We start from the raw sequence: 12,718 nt of genomic DNA, 5'->3' as shown, positions 1-12,718 counted from the left end.
TTTGTGTTTTGTTGTGTGCTTTGGGTATTATTATTATTATTATTATTATTAATCATAATCACAATCATCATCATAATGTTATGTTTTTTTTATTAAAGAAATTTTTTTTTTAATAACAGTAAATTAAGTGATGGTACATCTAAAGAACATTCTAGTGATCATGATGATCAGTTTAAAGTTTTATAGATTTTATTACATTTTTTTTTTTTTTTTTTGGAACCACTGACAAGTGGAAGAATCTGTGGTTTATAAGATTTTAGATTAAAAAGTGTGTAAAGCGGAGGGAACATGTCTCTTATAAGACAAAAGCTCATCCAGATGCAGTATCTCCAGGCAGTAAAGCAGCCAAAGTGGATTACAATGAGAATACAATCCAGCCTCCCCAGAAGGATCTCCACAAACTACAGGATAATGGCCATTATCTAGGTGCTGTGTGGCGTTTCATATGTTAAGCGGGGTGAAACTGAACACACCTTTGGCCCATGTGACCGCTGTGCATGTGAATGATGACAGAGAGCCTTGATGGACAATTTAAAGAGCAATTCACTGCCAAATGACACAGGAGACAGAATGTCTGACAACATGTTAATCAACTCCCCCTAATCCGGCCTTCTACATTCATCCTGAACACATATTTCATTAGTATTATTGTTTTAAGAGCTATATTCGGTTGCAGGGGTTCATTTATAGCAACACCACAGGCTGTGCCTATAAACAAAACTGAGCAAAATGATATTTGTTTCTCTGTCTCTCGCCTACTTTATGCAAATTGAACACGGTGAATAACATTCGGCCGCTTGTTTTCGAGCTCCAGCGTTTCTGAGCGTTTCAGCGTTTGCACCAGAGACCTGCTCTGACCTTTCAAACCAACACTGAGGCTTTAGTTTATCAGCATGCAATTCAAATTAACCTCGTTCTACTGAAACCGATAGCAATTATAAAATGGTGAGTAATGACATGTAAAAGTATTATCAAAGACATCTGGTTTAATGTAGGCGCGGGAATCCGGTGCAGCTGTTGAAGGATTTGTGAGTGATTTTTTCAAAGCTTGCACACATGCTATCGCGACACTCAAGATGCCATGAGCTTCGGTGTAGGAAATGACTGGATAAGACGAAGAGAAACTCACAATTCGCATCTGGTGTTAAACTATTTTGATGGCTCTATTGACGTGTTTATTGGCCGATCGCTTAGCGCTTCCCACCTTCATTGATTTGGATTGAGCGATCGATCACTGGAATAATCAAACGAGACTATGCGATTGCCTGATCTAATTATACTTTCATATTGTTAATACGTTAAAAGAAACAAAATATTACACGGAATATGATGCAAAGCAGAATGTTTTATTGTATTATTTTATATTTGGCCTGTATTTTGAGGGGTTTGTCAGGCAAAGTTGTCATTTTTCTTACCATAAATTACTTTTATTGCATATTTATTTAAACAGCTTACCTAAATTCAACCTATTTTGTTGTTAAGTTAGTGAAAATAGTTATTTATTGTGTGTGTTTATCGTTTTTGGCGATTTTTTTTTGTGTAAAACCATAATGCTAATGATGTAATATGATAATTTAATATGTAAATTATTTACAGTGAATACGAAATAGACAAACTTTGGTCTGGCAAAATACACTACCAATCAAAAGGTTTTTTTTCAAGCTGCATTTATTTGATCCAAAATAAAACAAAAGCAGTAATATTGTGAAATATTTTCACTATTTCAAATAACTGCTTTCTTTTTGAATATATTTTAAAATGTAATTTATTCCTGTGATCAAAGCTCAATTTTCAGCATCATTACTGCAGTCTTCAGTGTCACATGATCATAGAAACGAGTAGCCTACTTTAATTTAGCAAGGATGCTTTAAATTGATCAAAAGATATGATAAAGCCATTTATAATATTTCAAAAGATTTCTATTTCAGGTAAATGCTGTTCCTCTGAACTTTATATTCATCAAAGAAACCTGAAAAAATCTATTCGGTTGATTTCAACATAATAATAAACATTTTTTTGTGAGCAGCAAATCAGAATATTAGAATGATTTCTGAAGGATCATGTGACTGGAGTAATGATGCTAGACATTCAGCTTTGAAATCAGGATATTCATATATCATATATTCAAATAGAAAATAGTTTGCTGTACTTAAGGATCAAATAAATGCAGACTTGGTGAGCAGAAGAGACTTATTTAAAAAAAAAACATTCAAAAACTCTTGACTGGCAGTGTAGCTAATGTGATCTTTAATAAAGTCCTCAAAACGTTGGCACAAAAACATTATCGTTCATGGAATGTTTTTCGTAAGATGTTTTAATTGGACATTCAGTCATGTAACGTTTTTAAATGCTACTATTAATTTCAGAATATTTCAACGTTTTGTTTTTGTTAGCTGGGTTTAACCGTCGGCAGCCCGCGACGTACTAGACTCCACAAACCGAGCTCCAAACAGCAGCCGGACGAAACTGAAATGCGGCTAAACGGAGTTCAAGTGTGTAACCTGAGCATGAGGTATATAGACCCTTCACCAAATACACTCGCACTCCTCCTTCCTTCCCATGCAGTGCCTCTCTACTGTTTGTTTGCACTCCGCTGATCCGGAGCGGAAATTCCTTTCCGTTTTTGTGAATGACAAACTTATTAACAATTCATCAACACAGTCTGTTCCATCCGGCCCCGTTTCCACGGCGACGCTTGCTAGGCGCCTCCTGATTGGCTGGCCGACATAATGTATCCATTGAAACGCCTAGCGCATGTATCCATTCACTAGCTCGCAGTGACAGAGAGCGCATCTAGGACTAGAGCAGAGGAAGACGCAGTGTTGCTTTCTCCGGGATAAATCTCGAAGGGAAATAAAGCTACGAAGTGTTTTGGCTTTCGCAACGCATCCGCGATCCACATTCGACTGGATATTTAGATCGGTTCGTGTGAAAATCGACGACAAGAGAAGAGCGGTTATATAACGAGAACACAACGTCAGTGGCTAGTGTGAGTCATTGATAAATGCACACAGTTGCATGAATGAGGTGGAAGTAGAGCGAGTCTGCGCTTGACTCTCGAAGCAAAACCCGAGGATTTTAATCATCTCGACGGCGCAGAAGACACTTTGGCTTGAGAATCTCAATGCTCCAGGCCTGAGACGTCCACGGCCTCTTGCAGCGCGTCCTATCCGCAGTTTTAAGGTCTCACGGTGCCGTACCGTATTTCACTAATGCTTGATAAGTTCAAACCCGTGCAGTTCGATTCGGTCATGGCCATAAGCAAGACGGTAGAGTGGCTGAAGGAGCAGCTGGAGACGCGCAGGGACTGCTTGCTCGTTATGGACTGCCGAACGCAAGAGCTCTACGAATCGTCGCACGTCGAAACGGCCATTAACGTGGCCATCCCGAGCCTCATGCTCCGGCGGCTCAAGAAGGGCAACCTGCCCATCAAGTCGCTGCTTTCCAACGGGGAAGACAGGGAGAGATTCGCGCGGAGGTGCAAGACGGACACTATCGTGTTGTACGACGAGTACAGCCGAGAGTGGAATGAAAACATTGACGGCGGATCCGTGTTGGGTTTACTGCTGAGGAGAATGAAGGACGAGGGCTACAAGGCTTTCTATCTTGAGGGTACGTTCATTTCCAAGCGTTTTGCGATTTTGCGGTTTAGGTAACTAACTAGTATCTGTTTTATGTTAGCAGTATTTATTTTGCAATTATTTGTAATAGTAACCCATTAGCGACTAGTATGTTTTCCTTTAGATATCTATTTATTTAGTCACATTCGTTGTTTTCACATTTTGCCATTGACTTCTAGTAGCTAGTATGTATTCCAACTGAAATGTATATTACTGTATGACTAGTTACAGTTGCATTTTGACTTTGAATGGCTTCCTTATAAAATTAAAAACAGTGCTAGTCATATTGAAAATATTACTAGTAACACTAGTGTATTTAGAACTAGAACTGGAATGTAAATAATCAAGTAGTTAACTAGTAAACAAATAGTACTAGTATTTAATGAATGGATATTTGTTAAGGGTTGAGGGATAAATGTTAAATGTATTTCTAATTTCAACTTCACAGGTGGCTTCAGCAAATTTCAAGCTGAATTTCCCACTATGTGCGAGACGAACCTCGACGGTTCCTCCAGCAGCAGTTCACCGACCTCCCAGGTGCTGGGTCTCGGAGGGCTCCGGATCAGCTCCGACTCCTCAGACATCGAGTCGGACATCGACCGAGACCCAAGCAGCGCCACCGACTCGGACGGCAGCCCTCTTTCTAACCCCCAGCCCTCGTTCCCCGTGGAGATCCTGCCGCATCTGTATCTGGGCTGCGCGAAGGACTCGACGAACCTGGATATCCTGGAGGAGTTTGGCATCAAGTACATCTTGAACGTGACCCCTAATCTTCCTAACATGTTCGAGAACGCCGGGGAGTTCAAGTACAAGCAGATTCCCATCTCCGATCACTGGAGCCAGAACCTCTCACAGTTCTTCCCAGAAGCCATCAGCTTTATTGGTAAGCAAACACTGTTATTGTTTTTCATTCAGTCCTAGTTTGATTAAACATAACCAAACGGAAGGCAGCGTTTTTTATTGTTTGCATAGTAACATATCCCGCGGTTGTGCAATTGTGACACAAAGGCTTATGATGAAACGGGAGACGGAGGGGGGAGGCGGTAATTTGAGCTCAACAGGAAGGAAGCAAGCAGCATTGAAAGTAATCTAGGACAGAGCAATGTTTCGCCACACAATGAGGACCATTTACAGGGCAGTGTTGACATCCTGTTAGCCTTGACAGGGCGCTGCCATGACTTCTACATTTACACGCCCAAATGGTACCATTGTCGAGTAACCTGGCAAGCGGAAGGATCATTTGATTAACCTTAATAGCCCATTTCCACGTCACGTTCCCTGAGAAAATGGGCGAGTTGTTTTCCCTCAGCCTGCAGTCATGCACTAGAAATCCTGCTGAATGAGGCCCCTTTTGCTGTAATGAATTCTGACAAGCGAGCTTATGTACAATTGCATATTCATAAGTCAGTTAACTAACCGTCTCATCTTTTTTTCTCCCCCCTCAGATGAGGCCCGCGGACAGAAGTGTGGCGTTCTCGTCCACTGCCTGGCCGGCATCAGCCGTTCGGTCACCGTAACGGTGGCGTACCTCATGCAGAAGCTCAACCTGTCCATGAACGACGCGTACGACATAGTCAAGATGAAGAAGTCCAACATCTCACCCAATTTTAACTTCATGGGCCAACTTTTGGACTTCGAGCGCACGTTGGGACTCAAGAGCCCGTGTGACAACCGAGTCGTGGCTCCGACCCAGCCGTTGTACTTCACCACACCGACCAATCACAACGTGTTCCAGTTGGACCCTCTTGAGTCCACGTGAGGTCCCGCCATGATTCGAATCGAACGAATCGAGCTTCTTTTTTTCCACACCTGTCGAGGGGTTCCTGACGTTATTGATGTTGGCTTGAGACGACGGCTGACCAGAGTAGCCACTGATGGGGCAAGTGGTTGCCCAGAGCTTCTACGCTGCTGTTTAACGGAGAGAGATCATGTGACTCTGTATCTCCGAGACTCTATAAAGTAGTTTGTTTTATATATATATATATATCCGTATATATACATATTCAAGCATGGAAAGACTGAGGAAATGAAACAAACTTGGGGCTGGTGTGCCAAAGAGACTTGACTGGAACTGAACAACGACAAATACTGCATTTGTTTTGTTTAGCACTTGCACCTTGACATTTTCTAGGTGCGCTCTTCTTGTCTTCAATGAAGACTTGCCTGTTTTTGGGACGAGACTTCCCTTCGGTAATGATGGCAGAGTGTACTGTACTCCAACTTATTTGCGTGGAGAAATTTTTGAAACATTTATACATGTGTATATTAAGATGTCGGTAGTTAGAATACACCTGTTTTAAAGGAACGGCTGTAGATTTTTCTTCTCCTTTTTGTCCTCTTTATGTAAGCGAACTTAATATCGATCATTATTATCTTTATCAACGAGTTAAATGCCAAAAATTTGAACAGGTTTTTGCAATGTGTATATGTATAATATATTTCCAGTTTTGCTTTACGGATCGATTCCGCCTCTCTCAAGCCTTTTAACCACCATCACCAATCAAAGTTGTCATACTCTTGCCTTAGTTCTGTACATAAGAGTGTTATTGTGCGGTAACTTTTCAGAGCAGTTCCCATAAGCTTCTTCTTTTCATCAGTACTTTTTTTTAGCGGACCCGACCAATACGAGCTCGAAGGGTCGTCCGAACTTATAAGTGTACGAGGCATTCCTCGAATGCTATGCGGCGGGGTTTCAGATGCATGCCCATTTAGAACCCTCGCGCCTTTATACTACTCGTTTTTTGTAATTTTTCTTGGGACGTTGGAGGGTTGAAGCAAGTAACGCTGATTTTTTTTGTGTGCGAGGATTTGAGGTCTGTGTTGACAAAGCTGGGAGAACGTTTTGGGTCTCCTGTTCAGGGAAGTTCTGTGAGATGCAATTTTTTGTGAGGAAACTGATGGTTTTCTGGAGGGTTTTGTTGCCCCTCAAAGCAAAGGCCTGGTTGGGGGGAGGGGCTCTTTTACAAAACCACTCCCCCCAATGTTACGAATGTAAAGAAATGATAAGTTATTAATAAATTGCTATTTTGTCTATTCAAATCTATCAATGTTTCTCTGTTTTCTTTGCTTCACTTGAAAATAAGAATTAAAAACTCAATTATAGATTTACTATTTTTAATTAATCATTCAAAATAACCACTGACTAGATGAAAAGTTATACAGTGAAAAACAGAATACAAGTTCCCACAAACTGTGTTACTAAGTGTTGTTAAGTGAGCAAAACAACTTTCCATGCGGACAGGCTGGTATTTCCAGGTAGGGGCAGGTTAGAGCGAAATGTCCCCCCCTGCGGCACTTCCTGACAGGAGATCAGGCTCCTGCTCTAAAAGCAAGTCCTGGCAAAACAAGCCGCAACCTGACACCCTCTTGGCTTTTGCATACATCAGATAAAGGGATAATCCCTGTGTGGGTGTAAGGAATAGGGTTGAAATGAGTAGTAATTATTTCTGAGGGCAAAATAGCTGTGTATTGTTGTTATAATAATAACGATCTATTCCACATATCTTTGCCAACATGAACACTGAGAAAGGTGTAGTATTCGAATGGATTTACTCAAATTAGACACTCCTGTAATGTTTTCTCCTCCATTTGGATCACATTAATTGATTTTGTATTATAAATATTAAATATAAGAAATTACAATATACATTTACATACACATCTACACAAAGATATTATACAATTTTATAAAAAATGTATTATGAAAATGTAATATTTTATAATAATAAAATAGCTTATATTATTTAGTAAAAATTAGAATACATTTCTTATATAAACAGGAATATAACAAAATATATAAATATATATATAGATATGCATTGTTAATATGTTAACATGTAGTCCACAAAAGAAAATACTAGTTGAACTGATAAAAAATTAGCCTGTTCAAAAGTTTACATACACTTGATTCTTATTACTGTGTTGTCACCTGAATGATCCACAGCTGTTTATTTTTTTGTGATAGTTGTTTTTAAACCCCTTGTTTGTCCTAAATAGTTAAACTGCCCGCTGTTCTTCAGAAAAATCCTTCAGCTCTCACAAATTCTTTGGTTTTTCAGCATTTTTGTGTATTTGAACCCTTTCCAAAAATGACTGTGTAATCTTGAGATGCATCTTTTCACACTGTGGACAACTGAGGGACTCATATGCAACTATTACAGAAGGTTCAAACACTCACTGATGCTCCAGAAAGAAAAACAATGCATTAAGATCCAGGTATGTAAACTTTTGAACAGAATGAAGATGTGTACATTTTTCTTATTTCGTCAAAATATATATATATTTTTTCCTTTAGTACGGCCCTTCAGAATCTACAGAAGATACTTATATGTTTCCTAGAAGACAAAACAAGATAAATGAACTCTGATCTTCAAATTCCAAAAGTTTTCACCCCCGACTCATCGGTGAGCATTTGAAACTTCTGTAATAGTTGCATATGACTCCCTCAGTTATATATAAAAAATGGTTGGTTAAATATTATATTAATGATTAAAAACACTTTTGTGCAATATCTTAAGAAAATCATTGTTCGAGGATGTTATAAAAGGAACTGTTCTGGATTCCCAAATCCCAACACTACTGTAGACTGTGCATTGCCCTGCATAGATTTGCAATGAAAAGTATCACCATTACTGACATCTTCCAAGCAGTTCTGGCTTGTTCGGAAGCCTCTTCGTATTCAAAGTGAGCGTGAGATGGAGAACAGGAGGTAAAGAGATCACTTTGCCAGGGGTGAGTTCTCTCCCCACGTTGGCGGAAGTTCTTACTCTCCATGTGGGTGGTTTGGAGAAGAGCCCATAGCAGTTAAGTGTGATAACAGCGTATCCACTGTGCCCACTGTGCTGTTTACTCACAACACTCAAACTCTCTTCTGCCCTGCACATAACCTCCAGGATGTTTAGTCTTGATGAACTGTTTGTTATGGAAGAAAAGAAAGATGTGATAATAGATATACTACCATGTTTCTTTGAGGTTGATACACCTCCACCATGTTGACAGAAAAAGGACAGATGTGTCAGCTTTTAATTGGTATGTACGTCTGTGACGGTTTGATTTACACTCACTTTTTAAGGAACGTTTTAGCTGTACCAGGTATCTGAGATGCTTTTTTAAGCTATAAATGCTCTAGATAGTTTTTTCAGATCACCATTTTGGAAGATCTGATTTTGAAAGAGCTAGAAAATAAAAGATTCTGAATTTCCTTCCAAAGTGATGCCATGGAACCATTTTTGGTTCCGTAAACAGTTCCTCAGAGAACCATATTTGACCCTGGACCACAAAAACTGTCTTAAGTAGCATGGGTATATTTGTAGCAATAGGCAAAAATACATTGTATGGGTCAAAATGATCAACTTTTTTGCAAAAAATCATTTGATATTAAGTAAAGATCATGTCCCTGCTGGTCCCTTGCTGGTTTATGCTGGTCATGGACCAGCATAAACCAATAAAGGACCAGCATAAACCAGCAAGGGACCAGCATAAACCAGCAAAGGACCAGCATATACCAGCTAAAACCAGCATCCCAGCACCAAAACATACCTAACCAGCATATGCTGTTTTTTTCAGCAGGGGTTCCATGAAGATATTTAATAAATTTCCTACCGTAAAGATATCACGACTTAATTTTTGATTAGTAAGAGGTGATTTTCTCAATATTTTGATTTTTTTGCACCCTCAGATTCCAGGTTTTCAAATAGTTGTATCCTAACAAACCATTCATCAATGGAAAGCTTATGGAATTTCAAGAAAATGTTTTGTGGTCCACTTTCCACTTTTTTCCTGAATGAGGAAGTCTGGATTGACTGGAATGGTGCTTTATTACATTTCCGGTCTCTCGTGTTTCTAAAAGCACATGGCACCATAGTTTCATCGCTTTTCAGTGTTGCAATTACCGTCTTTTTTCAGTAACTCTGTCATAGTTTAATAAGTGGGAAGATGACATGAAGCGACGCGTGGTTACCAGCATTGAAAACACATGAACGCGCATATACTGTACATACAGCTCCGAAACGGGGCGAAGTTCGCGGGATTTTGTCCACAAAATACTAAGAGCACATAACGTTTTAACACATTATTTTATTATTTCACACACAGTATTTTAATTTAAGCGCTTAAGCCCTGCTCGTTTTCTTTTGTCATCGTTTATGCAAGGCATACAGCGCTGGACACGGACAGGTTTGCTGGTAAGCAAAAAGTACTTTACAGGAATTCGTTAGGCTTATTGCTGTTATTGTGGGAGCTAACAACAGCACAGCTTAACCCTGTTCACGTTTTTATATTTAGTTATACTGAACAAGTTTTAGTTTAATTAATTCAGTTGATCTTTTTACCCAGTTTTAATAGGGATGTCTATGGAGACTGGAACACGAGAGCACCAAAAACGGAAGTTAGAATCCATCGTGACGGCGCTCATCGGTTACTCAACAAAAAGGTAAGTGGATAAAGAACCTTTTGGGCAGTTAAAAGTATCTACTTCATGAAACCACAAAGAAGCTTTATTTTTAGAAGAAACTTGGTTAGAAATTGTATGGAAAATCTCGCACTAATGAACTTATCATTGGAGAAGGGGGTAGATCAAACCATCTGTTTTGGCCCAAATGATTGTCTGGTTACGTACCTGCCCGTTAAAAGTGACTGACAACAGACGAGGTCATCTAGCCAGGGGTGGCCTTCACTACTGCAACTCTCATAAGCACACAAATGGAAGAGTGCAGCTGGTGAGCGGGGAGGTGGTGGGCGGATGATGCCTGATGGGAGTGCAGGAGGTGGGGTTTGCGAGGAGGGTGGTGTTGGGGTCACTGGAACTTGAGCACCGGAAATTGCTGGGCATGTTGGCAAATCCTTCACAGCGCAGTCTGTCACAAGAGGACGACAGGGACTGAAACCCTTCACACAGGATTAGCACACTGGCCAAGTATAGTCACAATCTGTTGGGTTTATTTTCACTGCTTAAACGACTTACAGAGCTGTAACAGTAAGACTGGGACAATACTGGGACACATGTTGCCTTAAAAGCTATTACATGTAATTGGATAATATTAAAATATAAACTGTAATTGTATGTATGTCTGTGCGGAAAAAACATCTGAACATCTGAATAAATAAGCTTTCCATTGATGAATGGTTTGTTAGAATAGGACAATATTTGGCCGAGAGACAACTATTTGAAAATTTGAAATATGAGGGTGCAAAAAAAACGAAATATTGAGAAAATCAGCTTTAAAGTTGTCCAAATGAAGTTCTTAGGAATGCATATTACTGTTCAAAAATTAAGTTTTGATATATTTGTGGTCGGAAATTTGCAAAATATCTTCATGAAACATGGTCTTTACTTAATATCCTTATTATTTTTGGCATAAAAGAAAAAAACGATAATTTTGACCCATACAATGCATTTTTTGGCTATTGCTACAAATATACCCGTGCTACTTAAGCCTGGTTTTGTGGTCCAGGGTCACAATTTGTATGTATATTGTGAAAATTCTATAAATAAAATTAGAAACAGAATTTCATACATATTTCATAATTATAAAGTCTAAACCCTATATATTAAAGTTATATTATATTATTTACTAAATTATACAACATTTCTGAAAAATTCTAAAAAGTTTATAAACACTACTAAAACCACAGAAAAACTATTAACATATTTAAGAATTATAAAATAACAGAATCATATAACAGAATTATAAAATAATAAATACAATACATTTAAAAATCCTGCAAATAATACTATATATATATATATATATATATATATATATTAGGGCTGTCAAACGATTAATCACGATTAATCGCATCCGAAATAAAAGTTTATGTTTACATACTAAATGTGTGTTTACTGTGTATATTTATTATGTATATATAAATTCACACACGTACATGTATAGATTAAAAAAAATATTTATATGTATGAATAGTTATACTTGTATTTAATTTTAAATAATTTATATTTTAATTTAAATGATTATAAATAATAATTTAATTGTAATATACATTTAATATAATAAAAAATATTTATAATAATTTTAATAAATAATACAATATAAAATACATATAATACAAATTTGTGTAATTATATTTATTAGACTAAAATATAGCATTTTATATATTTTAATTAAATAATATTTAATGTAAATTATTAAATTATCTGTCTATTTATCTATCAATTAAAAATATATATAAACTAAAGAGCTATTACGGTATATATATATATATATATATTTAGATTTATAAAAAAATATAATTTTTTTAATAAAATAAACTAATAGGTTTATACCTAGAGTAAAAATATTTTTAAATTTAAATGTATTTTATTATTAACATAATAATTCATATTGTTTCATATATTATATTATAATAATAATTAATATTGATGATATATACTTTTTTGTATGTACAATTGATATATGTGTGTGGAGAGAGGTAATCCGACAGAGACAAAGAGGTTTCAGGACGTTCAGTGTGTGTAGGTGGGACATTTCATTAAAAATTACAAACTTAATTATCCTCAGAGCCAGTGGTCGAGACCTCCACCTCCACACGCTCTGGAATGCCGGGGAGGAATGTCTTCCAAGAAGGGCCACATAGAAGTGCTTTGTTTGGAAATAAAGCTTTGGCTTTTTGTGTTTTCTCCCGCTTCATCGCAGCCCACGCGTGTCTCTCCACGACAAAAACTCCACGAGATTCCTTCCGTTCCTGTTTGCAGAGATGAGATGAGCTGTTGATTTAGAGCATGACAGACTTGTTGACATATTATCTAATCCACCAGAACCAAAAGTGTGTGTAAGTGCGTGTCTGCGTTATCAGCGATCACATCTGAATTCATAACAGGACGATAACCGATAACGCTTTAGCACGGTGCTGCTCATCACAAGCTACAGACCTTGAGTTTCTCCATCGGCTATGAATAGATTCGCTCTGTGAATGTCAGCCCAGAGCTCACAGCTCTCGGTTTGTGCTGCTTCCACCCGTTTCAAGGCCCTTCGTGGCTTTGTTTCGATGAAGGCCATGTTACAGCAGAGATGTGGCGGCAGCAGTTCACAAAAGGAGCACTCCAACCGATATGAATCATCCGCCGCTGTCTCTGTGTGAGCCCA

General features: G+C 38.1%; 2 protein-coding genes across 2 annotated transcripts in view; both read left to right on the top strand.

Moving 5' to 3' along the window:
• LOC141301386 (solute carrier family 23 member 2) overlaps nt 1-12,718 on the top strand; it is a 321,093-nt gene that overhangs the window by 235,049 nt on the left and 73,326 nt on the right. The gene's annotated exons all lie outside the window — the stretch shown is intronic.
• On the top strand, nt 2,778-6,663 carry dusp6 (dual specificity phosphatase 6). The gene is made up of 3 exons (XM_073831842.1): nt 2,778-3,612; nt 4,069-4,503; nt 5,066-6,663. The coding sequence occupies exons 1-3, from the start codon at nt 3,213-3,215 to the stop codon at nt 5,377-5,379; spliced, it is 1,149 nt and encodes a 382-aa protein (XP_073687943.1). The 5' UTR covers nt 2,778-3,212; the 3' UTR covers nt 5,380-6,663.

The sequence above is a fragment of the Garra rufa genome, chromosome 25 (assembly GCF_049309525.1).
Source record: "Garra rufa chromosome 25, GarRuf1.0, whole genome shotgun sequence".
In the NCBI taxonomy this organism is placed as follows: Eukaryota; Metazoa; Chordata; class Actinopteri; order Cypriniformes; family Cyprinidae; genus Garra; species Garra rufa.
Note: the sequence above shows the minus strand (reverse complement) of the source record. Positions and strands in the feature narration are given on the sequence as shown.

What these genes read in the sequence shown, in the direction of transcription:
- dusp6 (XM_073831842.1), top strand. Translation starts at nt 3,213, where the DNA reads ATGCTTGATAAGTTCAAACCCGTGCAGTTCGATTCGGTCATGGCCATA. An exon ending in CAAGGCTTTCTATCTTGAGG is followed by an intron (nt 3,613 to 4,068) that starts GTACGTTCATTT and finishes TCAACTTCACAG; the next exon opens with GTGGCTTCAGCAAATTTCAA. An exon ending in AGAAGCCATCAGCTTTATTG is followed by an intron (nt 4,504 to 5,065) that starts GTAAGCAAACAC and finishes CTCCCCCCTCAG; the next exon opens with ATGAGGCCCGCGGACAGAAG.